The sequence below is a fragment of the Rhincodon typus genome, chromosome 7 (genome assembly GCF_021869965.1).
Source record: "Rhincodon typus isolate 14 chromosome 7, sRhiTyp1.1, whole genome shotgun sequence".
Taxonomy (NCBI): Eukaryota; Metazoa; Chordata; class Chondrichthyes; order Orectolobiformes; family Rhincodontidae; genus Rhincodon; species Rhincodon typus.
Window position 1 is genome coordinate 14,463,886 of NC_063338.1, and position 14,307 is coordinate 14,478,192.

Consider the following 14,307-nt stretch of genomic DNA (forward strand, 5'->3'; position numbering starts at 1 on the left):
AGTATATATTTTTAACCCTGTTTTCGGTCATCTGACCTAGAGCCTCATTTAGACCATGTCTAACTTTGCAGCTGTGAAGTGCTTTTGAATGCTTTAAGGCACTATATAAATATGAGTTGTTGCTGTATATATTCAGTTCCTATTTGAAAGTTACTACTAATCTGAAGCCTTGTCAGGCTTCCTGTGTCAGATCATAATAATTCACTGCCTAAAATGTTTAACTTGTCTTCTGGTTCTTTTGTTTATTACTTTAAATCTGTATCCTCTTGCTAGTGGAAACAGTTTCTCTTAGCTACCCTTATCAAAACTCTTCATAATCCTGAACACCTCTATTAAATCTCCTCTTAGCCTTCTCTGCTATAAAAGTGATTACACTTCTAAACTACCTCATTGGCTGTAAAGTGCTTTGGGACATCATTGTTGAGATCATACAAAGTGTTACATAAAGTATTCACTATTTCTTTAAACATTTCCAAGGCACTTCACTGGTGTGTTACCAGGCTGCGTACGAGGCAGAAACATAAAGGAATTTGGGAGGGTCATTTTGGAGCTTGGAACCTATTGAACTGAATGACAGAGGTAAAGGAAGATAGAGGTGGACAAGAGGTTAGAGACGGAGGAACACTGAGATCTCAAGAGAATTGTGCAGCTGGAGCAGTCTTAAGAGATAGGAAGGAGTGAGGACATTGAGGATTTTGAAAACAAAAATGGGAGTTTTAACATTAAGAGCAGGAACCAAAGCAGGACACAGTACTGGGGTGATGAGTGAATGGGACTTCATGCAAATTAAAATATAGAGAGCAGAATTTTGGATGAGTTCAAGTTTACAGAGGGCATGTTAGAATAGTACCACTTTGGAAAGAGATACTAAGTGGGAGCAATGAGAGCATCATCTGTACAAATGTCTGACTGATCTAAGAGTTAGATGTGATGTAGGAGACGAATGCTGGAAGATTAAATGATCCAGAGGCATTCTGGAGTTCCCTGTTCAGTCATGATCCTAGCAAGGACCTTCCTCCCAACAATGGTTTTGAGGATTAGGGAGAGAATATTCCCATCCATACATAAATACAACGGCCAAAAGACAACATATTGTTGTCTGTGTGAACCATATCATAGGTAAGCTATTATATCAGACCAGATTTTCATTAGAAAGTCTCAAGGTGTTAGCATATTTTCTTTGTGAAATGATTGGCTTAGGAAGACGATTATTGATTGAATAGCCAGCATGTACTTTAACAATGGACAGACTTGGGGATTGCAATTCTGAAATATGGCCAGCTAATCTTTCAGTTTAAAGACTGGAAGCTTCCTGTTGCTTTTTGTGCATTGACGTAGCGCTGTAAACATCTGTATGTCAAAATTCCAGCAGCAAGTCACCTGCAATGCACAGACCAGAGAGTGCAACAAAGGGCATACCATCATCTTGATTTTTTTCTTGCCTAACCCACTGTAACCCATTGTCACAGAGCACCTTAATACTACCAGATTTTAAAATATAGACAAACTCATGTAAATACAATGGAAATAACAGCATACAAGTCTCAATTATGATGGATGAGTGATAAGTCACTGTGAGTGTCAACATGGATAGTTCTAAAATCATACAGGCACACCCCCATGAAGGATTTGTATTGTTTATAAATGGTGTCCGTAAGAACATAATAAATGTTCTCCTGTGAAAAGGCGTCAGTTCTGTAAACTAGTGAATATTGTGGGATAAACAGCAGATAAGTTAATATGTGATTTCCATCTCCAGAGTGATTACCATGACCAGATGGCTCCATAACCAAGTCAGCTTTAAGTTTTAATCCTATAAACTTTAAAGTAAATATACTTTATAAATAAATACCTTGCTTTTTCTGATGCAAGTACCATATTCAGTGAATCTTGTATAGTCCATTCAGGCCATCAGGCCTCTGATGGTTCTTTGAAATAACTATTCTGCTTTCTCCCCATTAGCCTGAAAATACTCGGTTCAAAAAGGCAGCTCACCACCACCTTCTCACGAGCAAATGCTGGCTTGGCCAGTGACAGCCACATCCCATGAATAAAAATAATAGAAAGATCTTTTGTGCGACACAATGCAAATCATGAACTTTTCCCCACAACTGTACAGCATTTCAATATGCTCGCAGCATAATGATTGACATTTCCATTCATCAAAGCTTGAATCTGGCAGTCACTGGTATTACCATTCACAAATTCAGCATGAAAATCAATTGAGTAAACTCCACTGAAACTCCACTCCTGTGATTATTTTTGAAGAAGGCAGACATGTTTGCCCTGTACTGCAATGCAAAACAGCATGGGTAATTTCAAATAAAGTAGATGCATTAGTTCTGAGGAAGCGTCACTGGATCCAAAACATTAACTTTGATTTTTTCTTCACAGGTGCTGCCAGACCTGCTGAGCTTTTCCAGTAATTTCTGTTCTTGTTCCTGATTTACAGTATCCGCAGTTCTTTTGGGTTTTTTTTAGATGCATCAGTGTCCACTCTTGAGGTTCGGATGATCTTGAGTCATTGTGATAGGAGCATCCCTTTCACATCAATGCATTATCACAATAAGACATTACTCAACAGCCTTAGGATAAATTTGAAAATTATGAATTAACCCTCATGCAAAGCAAAGAGGATTGAACTTAAAGAGTAAAACTGAGTGGTTGAATTATGTTAACATTCTTATTGTAATTTTAAGGGCCTGAAAAAAGGAGAAACTAATGTTCTGCATACATCATAATAACCTATAAAAGCAAGCTGACATACCTCATATAGTTGTTATATAACATTGAATTTGGTGTCTGCTATCAACATAGGGAGTAGATTATCATAAAACTGTCAGCTTTAAAACAGGCCTTACATTTGGGGCTTCATGTCCAATGTTTTGTTGCGTCTTTATTTTACTTGATTCTAAACAGTGCAAATCAAATGTTCTATTTTAGTCCTATGTCCTCTATTTTTTTAGAAGCTACAGGGTTCGAACCTGGCTTGGTGCTCTCCTGCTGGGCGGAGGTCAGAGCTGAACTTCTGTACACAGGTCACCATCCCAGCTGAGTACTTGGATCCAGTGTGTGTGGATGTTTGAGGCACTTCGGGTGTAACTGGGTTGTAAGGAAACTTTGCTGCCATTCTGAAACCATCCTGAAAAATCAGTGTAAAATTGGAAGCAGTGTACACACTGTGGCCCATCAGACTGTTAATCAGCATCCTAATCTTTTCACTACTCTTGTCCAGATGGAGTGTGGAAACAACAATGTGAGGTATTTCTTATCATCTCGAACTAATCTGATGAATGACTATTAGTAAGCGGTAAAATATAAGGAAAATGTTCTGAATCTTGTGCCTCATTGTTGCAGAGAAGATCTGCTTGCAATTGTAAAGCCTGTCCTTGTTTGTCTTTCTGGGATATTTTGTCCTCTACACTGGCTCAGAATTACCTTGCGCACATTGGCAACCTCAAAAAAAGAAAAATATCTGCACATAATCTAAACATTGGAATGTTGGCTCAAACATTTGATCATTCTTTTATATGAGGATTCAATCCTCTTTAAATAAATAAATCAGAAATGAACTCTTTCTACTTGCAGATAAAGAGGCAACCAGAACATGGGATAGTGTTCTCATGGTATAGATGATCAAGATTTCAGAACATTATATTCATACTCTAGAAAAAAGAAATAAATCCAGATGCAATTAAAACAGAAAATACATATATAAACCATCCTTCATTCGAATTAAAAACAAAATTGTTTTCATCATTAACATACAAGAGTAAACCTATTGTTTTCTGAGGTTCTGTACAATTCCAGATACCTTGTACAAAGACTTTTCGAAAAGGCTCCTTGTGAGGAAGACAAATGTTCTTCTTGTCTAACTGAATTGTGAACCTGATCTCAAAGCTTCAGCTTAGGTAGTGTTTTATGTACCAATCCAGGCACAGCTAGAAATTCCAGGCCAGTTGCATTTAGCTTTGTGTAGTTTCCTGTTGTATTCCAAGTGCAGGGTGATACTCCAATCAAACCACAGTTTAGTTTCCTCTTCCCAAGTCCAGTTTGGTTTCCCAGCCCAGGTAGACATAAACAGACTTCCCGTTCTTCCTAGTATGGAGCAGCAGTTTCAAACAAATTAAAAACACTGATAGGATGGAAGGACTCACAGAAGTCAAAGGAATCAGGAATGTTCCTTATCTCCTAGCCCCTCCTTACTACAGTATTTCAACCAAACTGAGGTTCTAAGCAGTGGGTACCAAACCATGGTCTGCCAATTTGCTCAGAATTTGCCATATAACACTTCGAGGTACACCTGCACTCTGAGTGAAGATGAGATAATTGTTTGTTTTTAAGGGATCCTCCCATATTTTGCCCTGCACAAACCCCCTCCCCCCCCCCACCCCCCACCATGCAAAGCTGAAGACAGATCCTATAAAACCGTTAGATATTGCTACCTTTTGTAAAGGTTCCTCACCAAACTTATTTCCCCTTCGCTTTTCTGTGTGAGGTTTTCAATTGTTTTCACTCAGCTCAGCTAGGCGAAGAAATGAAAATGGTTCAAATTAGCACAGAGTAAGATGAGCCATAGGAATGAGATCAGAGCAGTAACAGTGAGGGAGGCCCGCTCCCCCATTCTGGCCAAGAAATTTGTCTAAATGGAACAACAAATCCATGCAGCAGTTTGGACACTGGTGGGAGTATTGTGTGTGTACGTATACACAGTTATTATATATTTATCCTATATATAGATTTATATAAATAAATAAAAATCATTTATAGCTCAAATTCTCTGCCCATCCAAGAATGACACACATCATGGCTCATTCATCTTCACTTCTTATCACCCCAATATAGCGTCTTCCAGCTTTTCCAATCACTTGTTCATCGTAGCATGGGGAAAATAACTGAGCAGCAAATTCATAAAGATTACTTAAGAAAATAATCCAATGGTGTCTTCTTTTCATTGCTCACAATGTAACATCCGGATCCCAGGAATGAAAAGCAACACTTAACACAATGTAAGCAGGATTGTCCATTCTGCTAATACAAAACCTGTATAGCAAGGGAAACTACGCTCTGTAAGAAAGACCTTTTGAGTGACTGGTGACTTCAATGAGCTTAAGGACGTTGAATTGAATCCAATTCATTTTCTGTAAAGTGTTGACTGAATTGCCCCTTGGTCAATAAGTCTTCAGTTTGAGCACCTTGGAAATGCGTTCCTTTGCACTGGAATAGATGAGGTATGAGCCATCTGCTGTGTGGAACTTTTCCCAGTCTGTGCATCCGTATGTTGGAAGCTGATGGACTGGAACAAAACTTTCATAACCCTGCCACCTACAAGAAAAGAAGGTCCATCAGCAACTGTTAGGTCAAACTTTTATATTTCAGAATGTACTTATGTTCAGTCCCTAACAACAATGATGCACAATTACATAGCAATTTTACCATAATAAAGCATCCTGTGGTGCACCATTATCCAATGAAATTTGACACCAACACGTAAAGAGATATTAGGAGAAGAGGTAATGAGATGGAGTTAAAGCAGCACCTTAAAGGAGGAAACTGAGGTGGTGAGATAGGATTTTTCAGGAGGAAATTTTCCAGAACTCTGGATCAAGACAGTTGACGGAACAGCCACCAATGGTGAAGCGATCCCAACAGTGGATGCTCAAGAGATCAGAATTGCAGCTGGTTCCAGGAATTACAGACAGAGAGAGAGAGAGGAACCAAAGCTGTGGAAGGATTTAAATGCAAGGAAGAAAATTTTAAAATTGAGGTATTGCCAGGCTGGTAGTTAGTGCAGCTCAGTAAGCACGGTGAGAATGAATGAATAGGACTTTGCACAAGTTACATTCAGCCCTGACATTCTCTCCTGTACGAGATAGTACACTCACCTGTATATAACACTGTTTAAAAAAAACTTGGAGCCATCAAAAGAGTTGGCCACAACCAGAAAACTGTCATCACCCACAGTGAAGAACTCCCAGTCAACTGCACTGTAAAGGAAAGGAGATTAGAGCCTATGAGACCATAGCACAATCTGTATTCTCTATTGGAAGTTGTCATATTCTATAAGGTCCTAGTTCCTTCCACAAAAGCTTGTATTCATAAAGAGGGCTAAGGGATAATTGAGGTGTTTGAGATATTCCAAGAGGAACAACCCATCCAAGTGCCCCTCCTAGCCATATGCCATCCTGACTTCGATCAAGATCACTATTCCTTCACTCTTGCTGGGTCAATATCCTGGAACTCCCTCCCTGACTGCACTGTGAGTGTCCTGCACCTGCAGCAGTTCAAGAAGGCAACTCACCACCACCTTCTTAAGGGCAATTAAGAATGGGCAATAAATGCTGCACTTACCAACACTGCTCATTCTCTGTGACAGAATTAAAAACGGTGAAAGGATTTGAATGAGTAAGTAGAGAAAAATTATTTTACCTGAGCGTAGAAGGTTGAGAGATGACCTTTTAGAGGTTTATAAAGTCATGAGGAGTATAGGTAAGGTGAATGGCAGGTGGTTTTTCCCTAGGGTTTCAAGGCTAGGGGGCATATTTTTAAGGTGAGAGGAGAAAGATGTAAAAAACAAATGAGGGACAATTTTCTTTACATAGAGAGTGGTTTGCATTTGGAATGAACTTCCAGAGGAGGTGGTGGATGCAGGCACAGTTACAATGTTTAAAAGACATTCAGATAAGTACATGAATAAATGCGGGCAGTTTAGTTTGGGATAATGGTTGGCATTTACTTGTTGGATCAAAGGGTCTGTTTCCATGCTGTATGACTCCATGACTCTTTGGTGGTGGGGTCCAAAAACAAAGGGGGTAGAACCTTAAAGTTAGGACTAGGCCATTCAGGGTGATGTCAGGAAGCACTCCTGCATGTAAAGGAGAGTGAAAATTTGAAACATTTTCCCACAAAAAGCTGCTAAGTGGACATAAACAGCCTATTTCTGTACCTATATGCTTTCTTTGGAACTGACGTACCAAGGGGACAAGTGTTTACGGTGTATAAAATTGTAAGGGGTCTAGATAGAATAGGAAAGCCCTATTCCTCTCAGTTAAGGCATCCATTGTAGGGTGTGTGGGGAAGCGGTGCTTGGATTCAGGGTAAGAGTTTAAAGGGATTCTCCAGAAAATATTTTCACCCAGAAGATGGTGAAATTCCGGAACTCACTGTTGGAAAACATGGTCGAGGCTGTAATCCTCGAAAAATTTCGGAAGCTCTGGATATTCACTTGAAGTGCTGTAACCCACAATGCTATGGACCAACTGCTGGCAAGTTGGTTTGAACCTGGATAGTACTTTTTTTGAATATTACAGCTTAGAGCTAGGCCCAGCGGGGTCCCTCTAAGCCTTAAAGTTTGAATAATGCACAAATAGATTCAAGAACAGCTTCTTCTCTGCTGTTATCAGACTTGAATGGACCTCTCAAATGTTAATTCTGATCTCACTCTCTCTCTTTCTCGCTCTGTGCACCTTCTCTGTGGCTGTAACACTGTATTCCATACTCTGTTCTGCTACCCTGAGACACCTGATATGGTACAATCTGCCTGTATAGCACAACAAACACTTCTCACTGAATCTCGGTGCATGTGACAATAATAAATCAATTAATTAAATTTCTTCAATTCCATCAAGATTCTACAGAGAGTGATAAATTCAAGATGATGTGGAGATTGCTAGTGTTGGACTGGGGTGGACAAGGTCAAAAATCACACAACAGGTTTATTTGAAAATACAAGGTTTGGGAGCTCAGCTCCTTCCTCAGGCATAGTGCGAGAGAGGGTATAAGACACAGAATTTATAAGCAGAAAGGTAACAACCAGGTGTTTTCAAATAGACTCAAGATGGAAAAAGAACAGAGGAGGCACAGCCACTAGGTGGTGTTGTTGATAGGCAAACTCCACATAGATTCCAGTGAAGCTGCACAGGAACAGCGCCTGAACTTTCAATTAGACACTTTACAGCCTTCCAGATTCAGCACAGAATGGAGCCCAAATTCAGACCATCATCTTTGCTCCCCTTCTAATTTTCTTTCCTTTCCCTTTGCTTGTTTTGGTTTCACTTTCAGTCAGCAGCAGGAACTGGGCATACCTTTCATTCCTTGAAAAACTCAGCAGGTCTGATAGGCATCTGCGAGACAAAGCACAGTTAATGATTTGGGTCCAGAACTTCTGAAGAAGGGTCATTGGACCCGAAACTTTAACTCTGTCCTCCACAGATGCTGCCAGACCTGCTGAGTTTCTCCAGCAATTTCTGCTTTTGTTTCTGATTTCCAGCATCCGCAGTTCTTTAGGTTTTTTTCTTTCATTTATTTGTTAATATTCTTGCCTTGTCACCATTCCGTTTGACCCTGGAGGATCAACTCTGTCATTCTATTTCTTCTGTATTCCACTCTTTCACTGACATTCTGTTTGCTCTTGTCTCTCACCTCGTCCTGAATCAAAACCTAGTACATAAAGTCATAGAGTCATATAGAATGGAAACAGACCAACCAATCTAGCCAGTCCATGCCAAACATAATCCCAAATTAAGCTAGTCCCACCTGCCTGCTCCTGGCCCATGTCCCTCCAGACCTTTCCTATTCATGTACTTATCTAAATGTATCTTAAACATTGTAACTGTGCCCACATCCACCACTTCCTCAGGAGGTTCATTCCACACATGAATCCCCTATGTGTAAAAAAATTGCCCTTCATGTCTTTTTTAAATCTCTCTCCTCTCACCTTAAAAATATGCCCCCTCATCTTGAAATCCGCATCTGAGGGAAAAGACACCTACAATTAACCATATCTATACCCCTCATGATTTTATAAACTTCTATAAGGTCACCTCTCAACCTCGCACACTCCAGTGAATAAAGTTCCAGCCTATCCAGCCTTTCTTTATAACTCAAACCTTCCATACCTGGCAATATCCTGGTAAATCTCCTCTGAACTCTCTCCAGCTTAATAATATCCTTCCTGTAACAGGGTGACCAGAACTGAACACAGTACTTCTAGGTCTAGTACTTCTCGGTCTAGGCCCGAAACGTCAGCCTTCCTGCTCCTCTGATGCTGCTTGGCCTGCTGTGTTCATCCAGCTCTACACCTTGTTATCTCAGATTCTCCAGCATCTGCAGTTCCTACTATCCATGGTCAAGTCTCCCTTGTTTTATTTACTAAGATCGGTCACCCTGGATATTGGTATAACATGACCACATGTGTATACAGTTGATGGTATTGTTTGCACATAGATTTCTCATAATTGCCTTTGAGATTTGCTTGAATACTCATATAAATCAGTGGACTTTTTAATTAAAAAAACACAAAACTGTTGCTGGTAGTAACCTAAAGTAGACTGAAACATATTTGGTACTGGTGGGTCTAAATGATTTATTTAACGTGCATTGTTACTTTTATATTAAACGGTGTGTTAATGTAGCACCATTAAAATTCTTTGTTCTTAACAAGTCAAACCTTGTTTTATTTGGTATTTAATTGCAAGTCTCACATCTCTACATGTTGTCATTAGGGTGTACACCAGCATTTTGCCCCTGGGCAACGGGAGGCCTTGCCATGCCTGAGACACACTAACAGCACTCCCAGAGATTCAGGCACAGAAGATCGATGGGTCAGTACTTCCCAAATGTGCTGCATTTGCCCCGGCAAGAAAACAAAGCAGCTGCCTCTTTATAGGCAGCTGTGATATGAGCAGCAACGGGCCTCCCAGAACAGATGGTTAAAGCATACCTACCAAAGGGGGTGGGGAGTAAAGGACCTGTGGTCATTTAAAGGGGCCTTGCAGTTTGCAGAAAAACCCAGCGAGAGCTCCATTGCTGTTTGGAAGCTCCTGACCTTGTGCCACGACCCCTCCACTGGGTGTCAAAACGCCCCAGTTTGGGAACCCCTGATCTAGACTGACACTAACCAGTGTAGTGCTGAGGACACAACAGACTGTCTGAGATAGTAGGAACTGCAGATGCTGGAGAATCTGAGATAACAAGGTGTAGAACTGGATGAACACAGCAGGCCAAGCAGCATCAGAGGAGCAGGAAGGCTGATGTTTCGGGCCTAGACCATTCTTCAGAAATGGGGGAGGGGAAGGGGGATCTGAAATAAATAGGGAGAGAGGGGGAGGCGGATGGAAGATGGATAGAGGAGAAGATAAGTGGAGAGGAGACAAACAGGTCAAAGAGGCGGGGATGGAGCCAATAAAGGTGAGTGTAGGTGGGGAGTTAGGGAGGGGATAGGTCAGTCCAGGGAGGACGGACAGGTGAAGGGGTCAGGATGAGGTTAGTACATAGGAGATGGGGGTGGGGCTTGAGTTGGGAGGAAGGGATAGGTGGGAGGAAGGTCAGGTTAGGGAGGCGGGGACGAGCTGGGCTGGTTTTGGGATGCGGTAGGGGGAGAGGAGATTTTGAAACTTGTGAAGTCCATATTGATACCATTGGGCTGCAGGGTTACCAAGCGGAATATCCTACCTACTAACCTCATCCCGCCCCCTTGACCTGTCCGTCCTCCCTGGACTGACCTATCTCCTCCCTACCTCCCCACCTACACTCACCTTTACTGGCTCTATCCCCGCCTCTTTGACCTGTCTGTTTCCTCTCCACCTATCTTCTCCTCTATCCATCTTCTATCTGCCTCCCCCCTCTCCCTATTTATTTCAGAACCCCCTTCCCCTACCCCATTTCTGAAGAAGGGTCTAGGCCCGAAACGTCAGCCTTCCTGCTCCTCTGATGCTGCTTGGCCTGCTGTGTTCATCCAGCTCTACACCTTGTTATCTCAGACTGCCAGAGATGCCACCTTTCGGAGGCACATTCAGATGAAATGTTAAACCGAGCCCAATCTCAGCTGGACATAAGAGATCGCCATAACATTTCTCCAAAAAGAGCAGGGTGGAATCTTGGTGGTCCCTTCATTGATATATGTGGGAATTTCCTGGCTGGTGTACAGCCTGCATTACAACAGTGAGTACACTTCGAAAGCACTTTATGGGCTGGAAGGCGCTTTGGGGTATCCCAGTCAAGAAAGGTGCTGCATAAACGTAAGACTTAGTTTCTTTCCACACCACTTTTCCAAGACAGCTGGTCCTTGGCTCCTCTGCACACCTGCTCCAAATCAAAGTTAACCTACCTCACAGAGCAAAAAGCAACTTGTTGAAATACTTCAATGACACGTCTTGCACTCAGTGAAATGCAGGTTTAGGGAAGTGCTGGAACCAGAGGATCAAAAGCAGGCCATCCAGCCCGATGAGATTGTTCCACAATTCAATTTGATCATCACTGATCAGTACCTGAATTCTACCTTCTGTCTTGGTGACCAGAGCCAACAAAAATCAATCAACCTCCGTTTTGAAGTTTCTCGTTGATTCCTGGCTTCAACAGCTTTTTGGGGATAGACATCCAGGATTCCACACCTTTATTGTGTGAGAAGAGTTGAATGATGTCTCATGTTGCTGTGTTCCTACAGGGTCTTTCCTGATATTGTCCTTAAGCGTCCTGACTCTAATTTTAAGGGTGTGCTTCCTTGTTCTGGACTCCCCTACCGGAAGAAATAGTTTCTCTTGGCCTACCCATCATATCTTTTAATCAACTTCAATTAAATTACACATTGAATGAACACAAGTCCAGTCTGTGAAACCCGTCCCTGTAGTTTAACACTATTAGTCACCATTGGGTTTGGTGTGGTACTGCAACCCATTCATATCTTTCCTAATGGAATGGCCATGGCCAGAACTGACTGTAGTTAGACGTGATTCCACAATTGAATAGCACTTGCTGTATAATCTTGAGTGTGCTATTAGCTACACTAATGACTAATTTAAGATGATCAGTTAAGCTTCTAGGAGTGGCATACATTCATATTCAGGGACCCATTGCCTTCAAACAAGAGGAACATGTTCAAGACTTGCGACCTTTCTGACTTACTGAAGAACATAAGAACACATAAGAACTAGGAGCAGGAGTAGGCAACTCGGCCCCTCGAGCCCTGTCCACCATTTGATATGATCATGGCCGATCTCATCTTGGCCTCAACTCCACTTTCTTTCCCACTCTTCATAACCCTACAACCAATTAAACCTCTGTCTATTTCCTCCTTAAATTTACTCAATGTCCCTGCATCCACTGCACACTGGGATAGTGAATTCCACAGATTTACAACTCTTTGAGGAAAGTAATTTCTCCTTAGTTCTGTTTTAAACTTGCTACCCCTCATCCTATGTCTATGATGTCTCATTCAAGATTGCCTCAGATTAGGAAACATCTTTTCTATGTCTACTTTCTTAATCCCCTTTAGCATTTTATATACCTGAATTAGACCTCCCCTCATTCTTCTAAACTCCAGCAAGTATAAGCTTAAACTACTCAAATCTTTCTTCATAAGACTTTGTTGCTGGAATCAATCAAGAGAAACGCCTCTGAACTGCCTCCAACACAATGCTCCTCCCTTGAGTAAGGTGACCAAAACTGTAAGCAATACTCCAGGTGTGGTCTCACTAATGCCTTGTATAGTTGCAGCAACACTTTCCAACTTCTATATCCTATTCCCTTAGCAATAAATGACAAAATTCCATTTGCATTCCCGATCACCTGCTGTACCTGCTAGTTTTCTGTAATTCATGTACAAGACACCCAGATCCCTCTGCAGCAATGCACTCTGAAGTTTCTCTCCATTTAGATAAGAAGTTGCTTTTCTGTCCCTCTGAACCAAAATGGATAACTTCACACTTATCCACAACAAACTTTCTCTGCCAAATTTTTGGCCATTCACTAAACCCATCCATAGTCATTTGTAAATGTCTTATTTCTTCATTGAAATATGACACTCCTAGAAGCTTAACTGATTATCTTAAATTAGTCATTAGTGTAGCTATTAGCACACTCAAGATTATACAGTGAGTGCTATTCAATTGCGGAATCAAGTCTAACTACAGTCAGTTCTGGCCATAGCCATCACATTAGGAAAGATATGAAGTGGTTGCAATACTGTACTTTCCTACACATTTTAGAGTTATCTGTACATTTGGCGATAATAATTTCTACCCTTGCATCCAAGTCATTAATACAGATTGTAAATAGTTGGGCCCTGAGGACTCAACCCTGTGGCACCCAACTAGTTACATCTTGCAAACCAGAAAAAGAACCATTTATTCTGATTCTCTGCTTTCAGTGTTGGTTAGCCAATCCTCTATCCAAGCAAATAAATTATCCTTAACCCCAGGTGATCTTACCTCCTGGGGGTTTGGAGTGTTAAAAATACCCTGCTTTCTCCATGACAATGACTTGGCCAATCAGAGTCAAGGTAAATCAATGGTTAAATGTTGGTAATTACTTGGTTAACTGGTTAACCAATCAGTAACCTTTTTAGTGTGCAGTATAAATTGTTGTGATCTTTAAAAATTTGGCATTCTTGCGTTTGTCCAGATGGTTGCAAGACAAAAGTCGTCAGCAACAGGTCTCTCCCTTCAGCAATGGATCAACAACTAGAGTGAGGTTTGGCCAGGACCATTTCAATTATGCAATAATTTGCACCACTTCATATTCCAGGGATTGAATATCAAGCTCCCATCACTGAGGACCTGTTAACTGCCATTCTGTATGCCAAACTTCCTTGTTGTGCCAGACAGTTGAATGTTGAATAAAGGATCAGAATGAACAAAAGGAAGGTTTTATATTAGTGGGAGCCCCCCTCAACCATAGAGGCCCGTTAAATAGCTACCTGTTTGTTGGAATGTCTTGAAACTTGACGAACATTTGGGCTGTGATGTTGAGTTCGTAGATGGTAGAATTAATATTGAAGGCATTGACTCTATTCACTGCCCCTGTCTCATAGCTTTGGCTATTTGCAACTGCCAGAAAAATTCTTTCTTGAACACGGAAAACCTCCCAGTCAGTAGCACCATATGTCTGGAAAAGGAAGATAGAATTATTGTTCTTCCGATTATGAACAATCCTGATGACATACAAGCAAAAAATAAAGAAAGTATCATTGACAGTGTAATCAGCAGTACGCACTCAGCCATAACCTGCTCACTGATGTTTAGTTTGGGTACCTCCAGGGCCATTCAGCTCATGACCCCATTACAACCTTTGTCTAAACATGGACTTAAAAAAGAGCAGAAAGGACCGTCTTTGACATCAAGACAGGAGTCAATAAGAATCAAGAGGTTGGGGGAGTTCTCCATTGGTTAGAGTCATACTTTGCACAAAAGGAAGATGGTTGTGGTTGTTGGAGATCAACCATCCCAGTGCAAGGGCATCTCTGCAGGAGTTCCTCAGAGAAATGTCTTACACTCAACCTTCCTCAGCTGCTTCACCAATGACATTCCCTCC

General features: G+C 41.3%; 1 protein-coding gene across 1 annotated transcript in view; it reads right to left on the minus strand.

Moving 5' to 3' along the window:
* Window positions 1-4,832: 4,832 nt before the first annotated feature.
* tspearb (thrombospondin-type laminin G domain and EAR repeats b) overlaps window positions 4,833-14,307 on the minus strand; it is a 59,406-nt gene continuing 49,931 nt past the window's right edge. Inside the window, exons 10-12 of the mRNA XM_048598694.1 lie at window positions 13,694-13,881; window positions 5,886-5,987; window positions 4,833-5,325 (exon numbers count right to left, since the gene is read on the minus strand). Of these exons, the coding sequence (XP_048454651.1) occupies window positions 5,172-5,325; window positions 5,886-5,987; window positions 13,694-13,881 (444 nt within the window). The 3' untranslated portion in view covers window positions 4,833-5,171. The remainder of the gene's footprint in view (window positions 5,326-5,885; window positions 5,988-13,693; window positions 13,882-14,307) is intronic.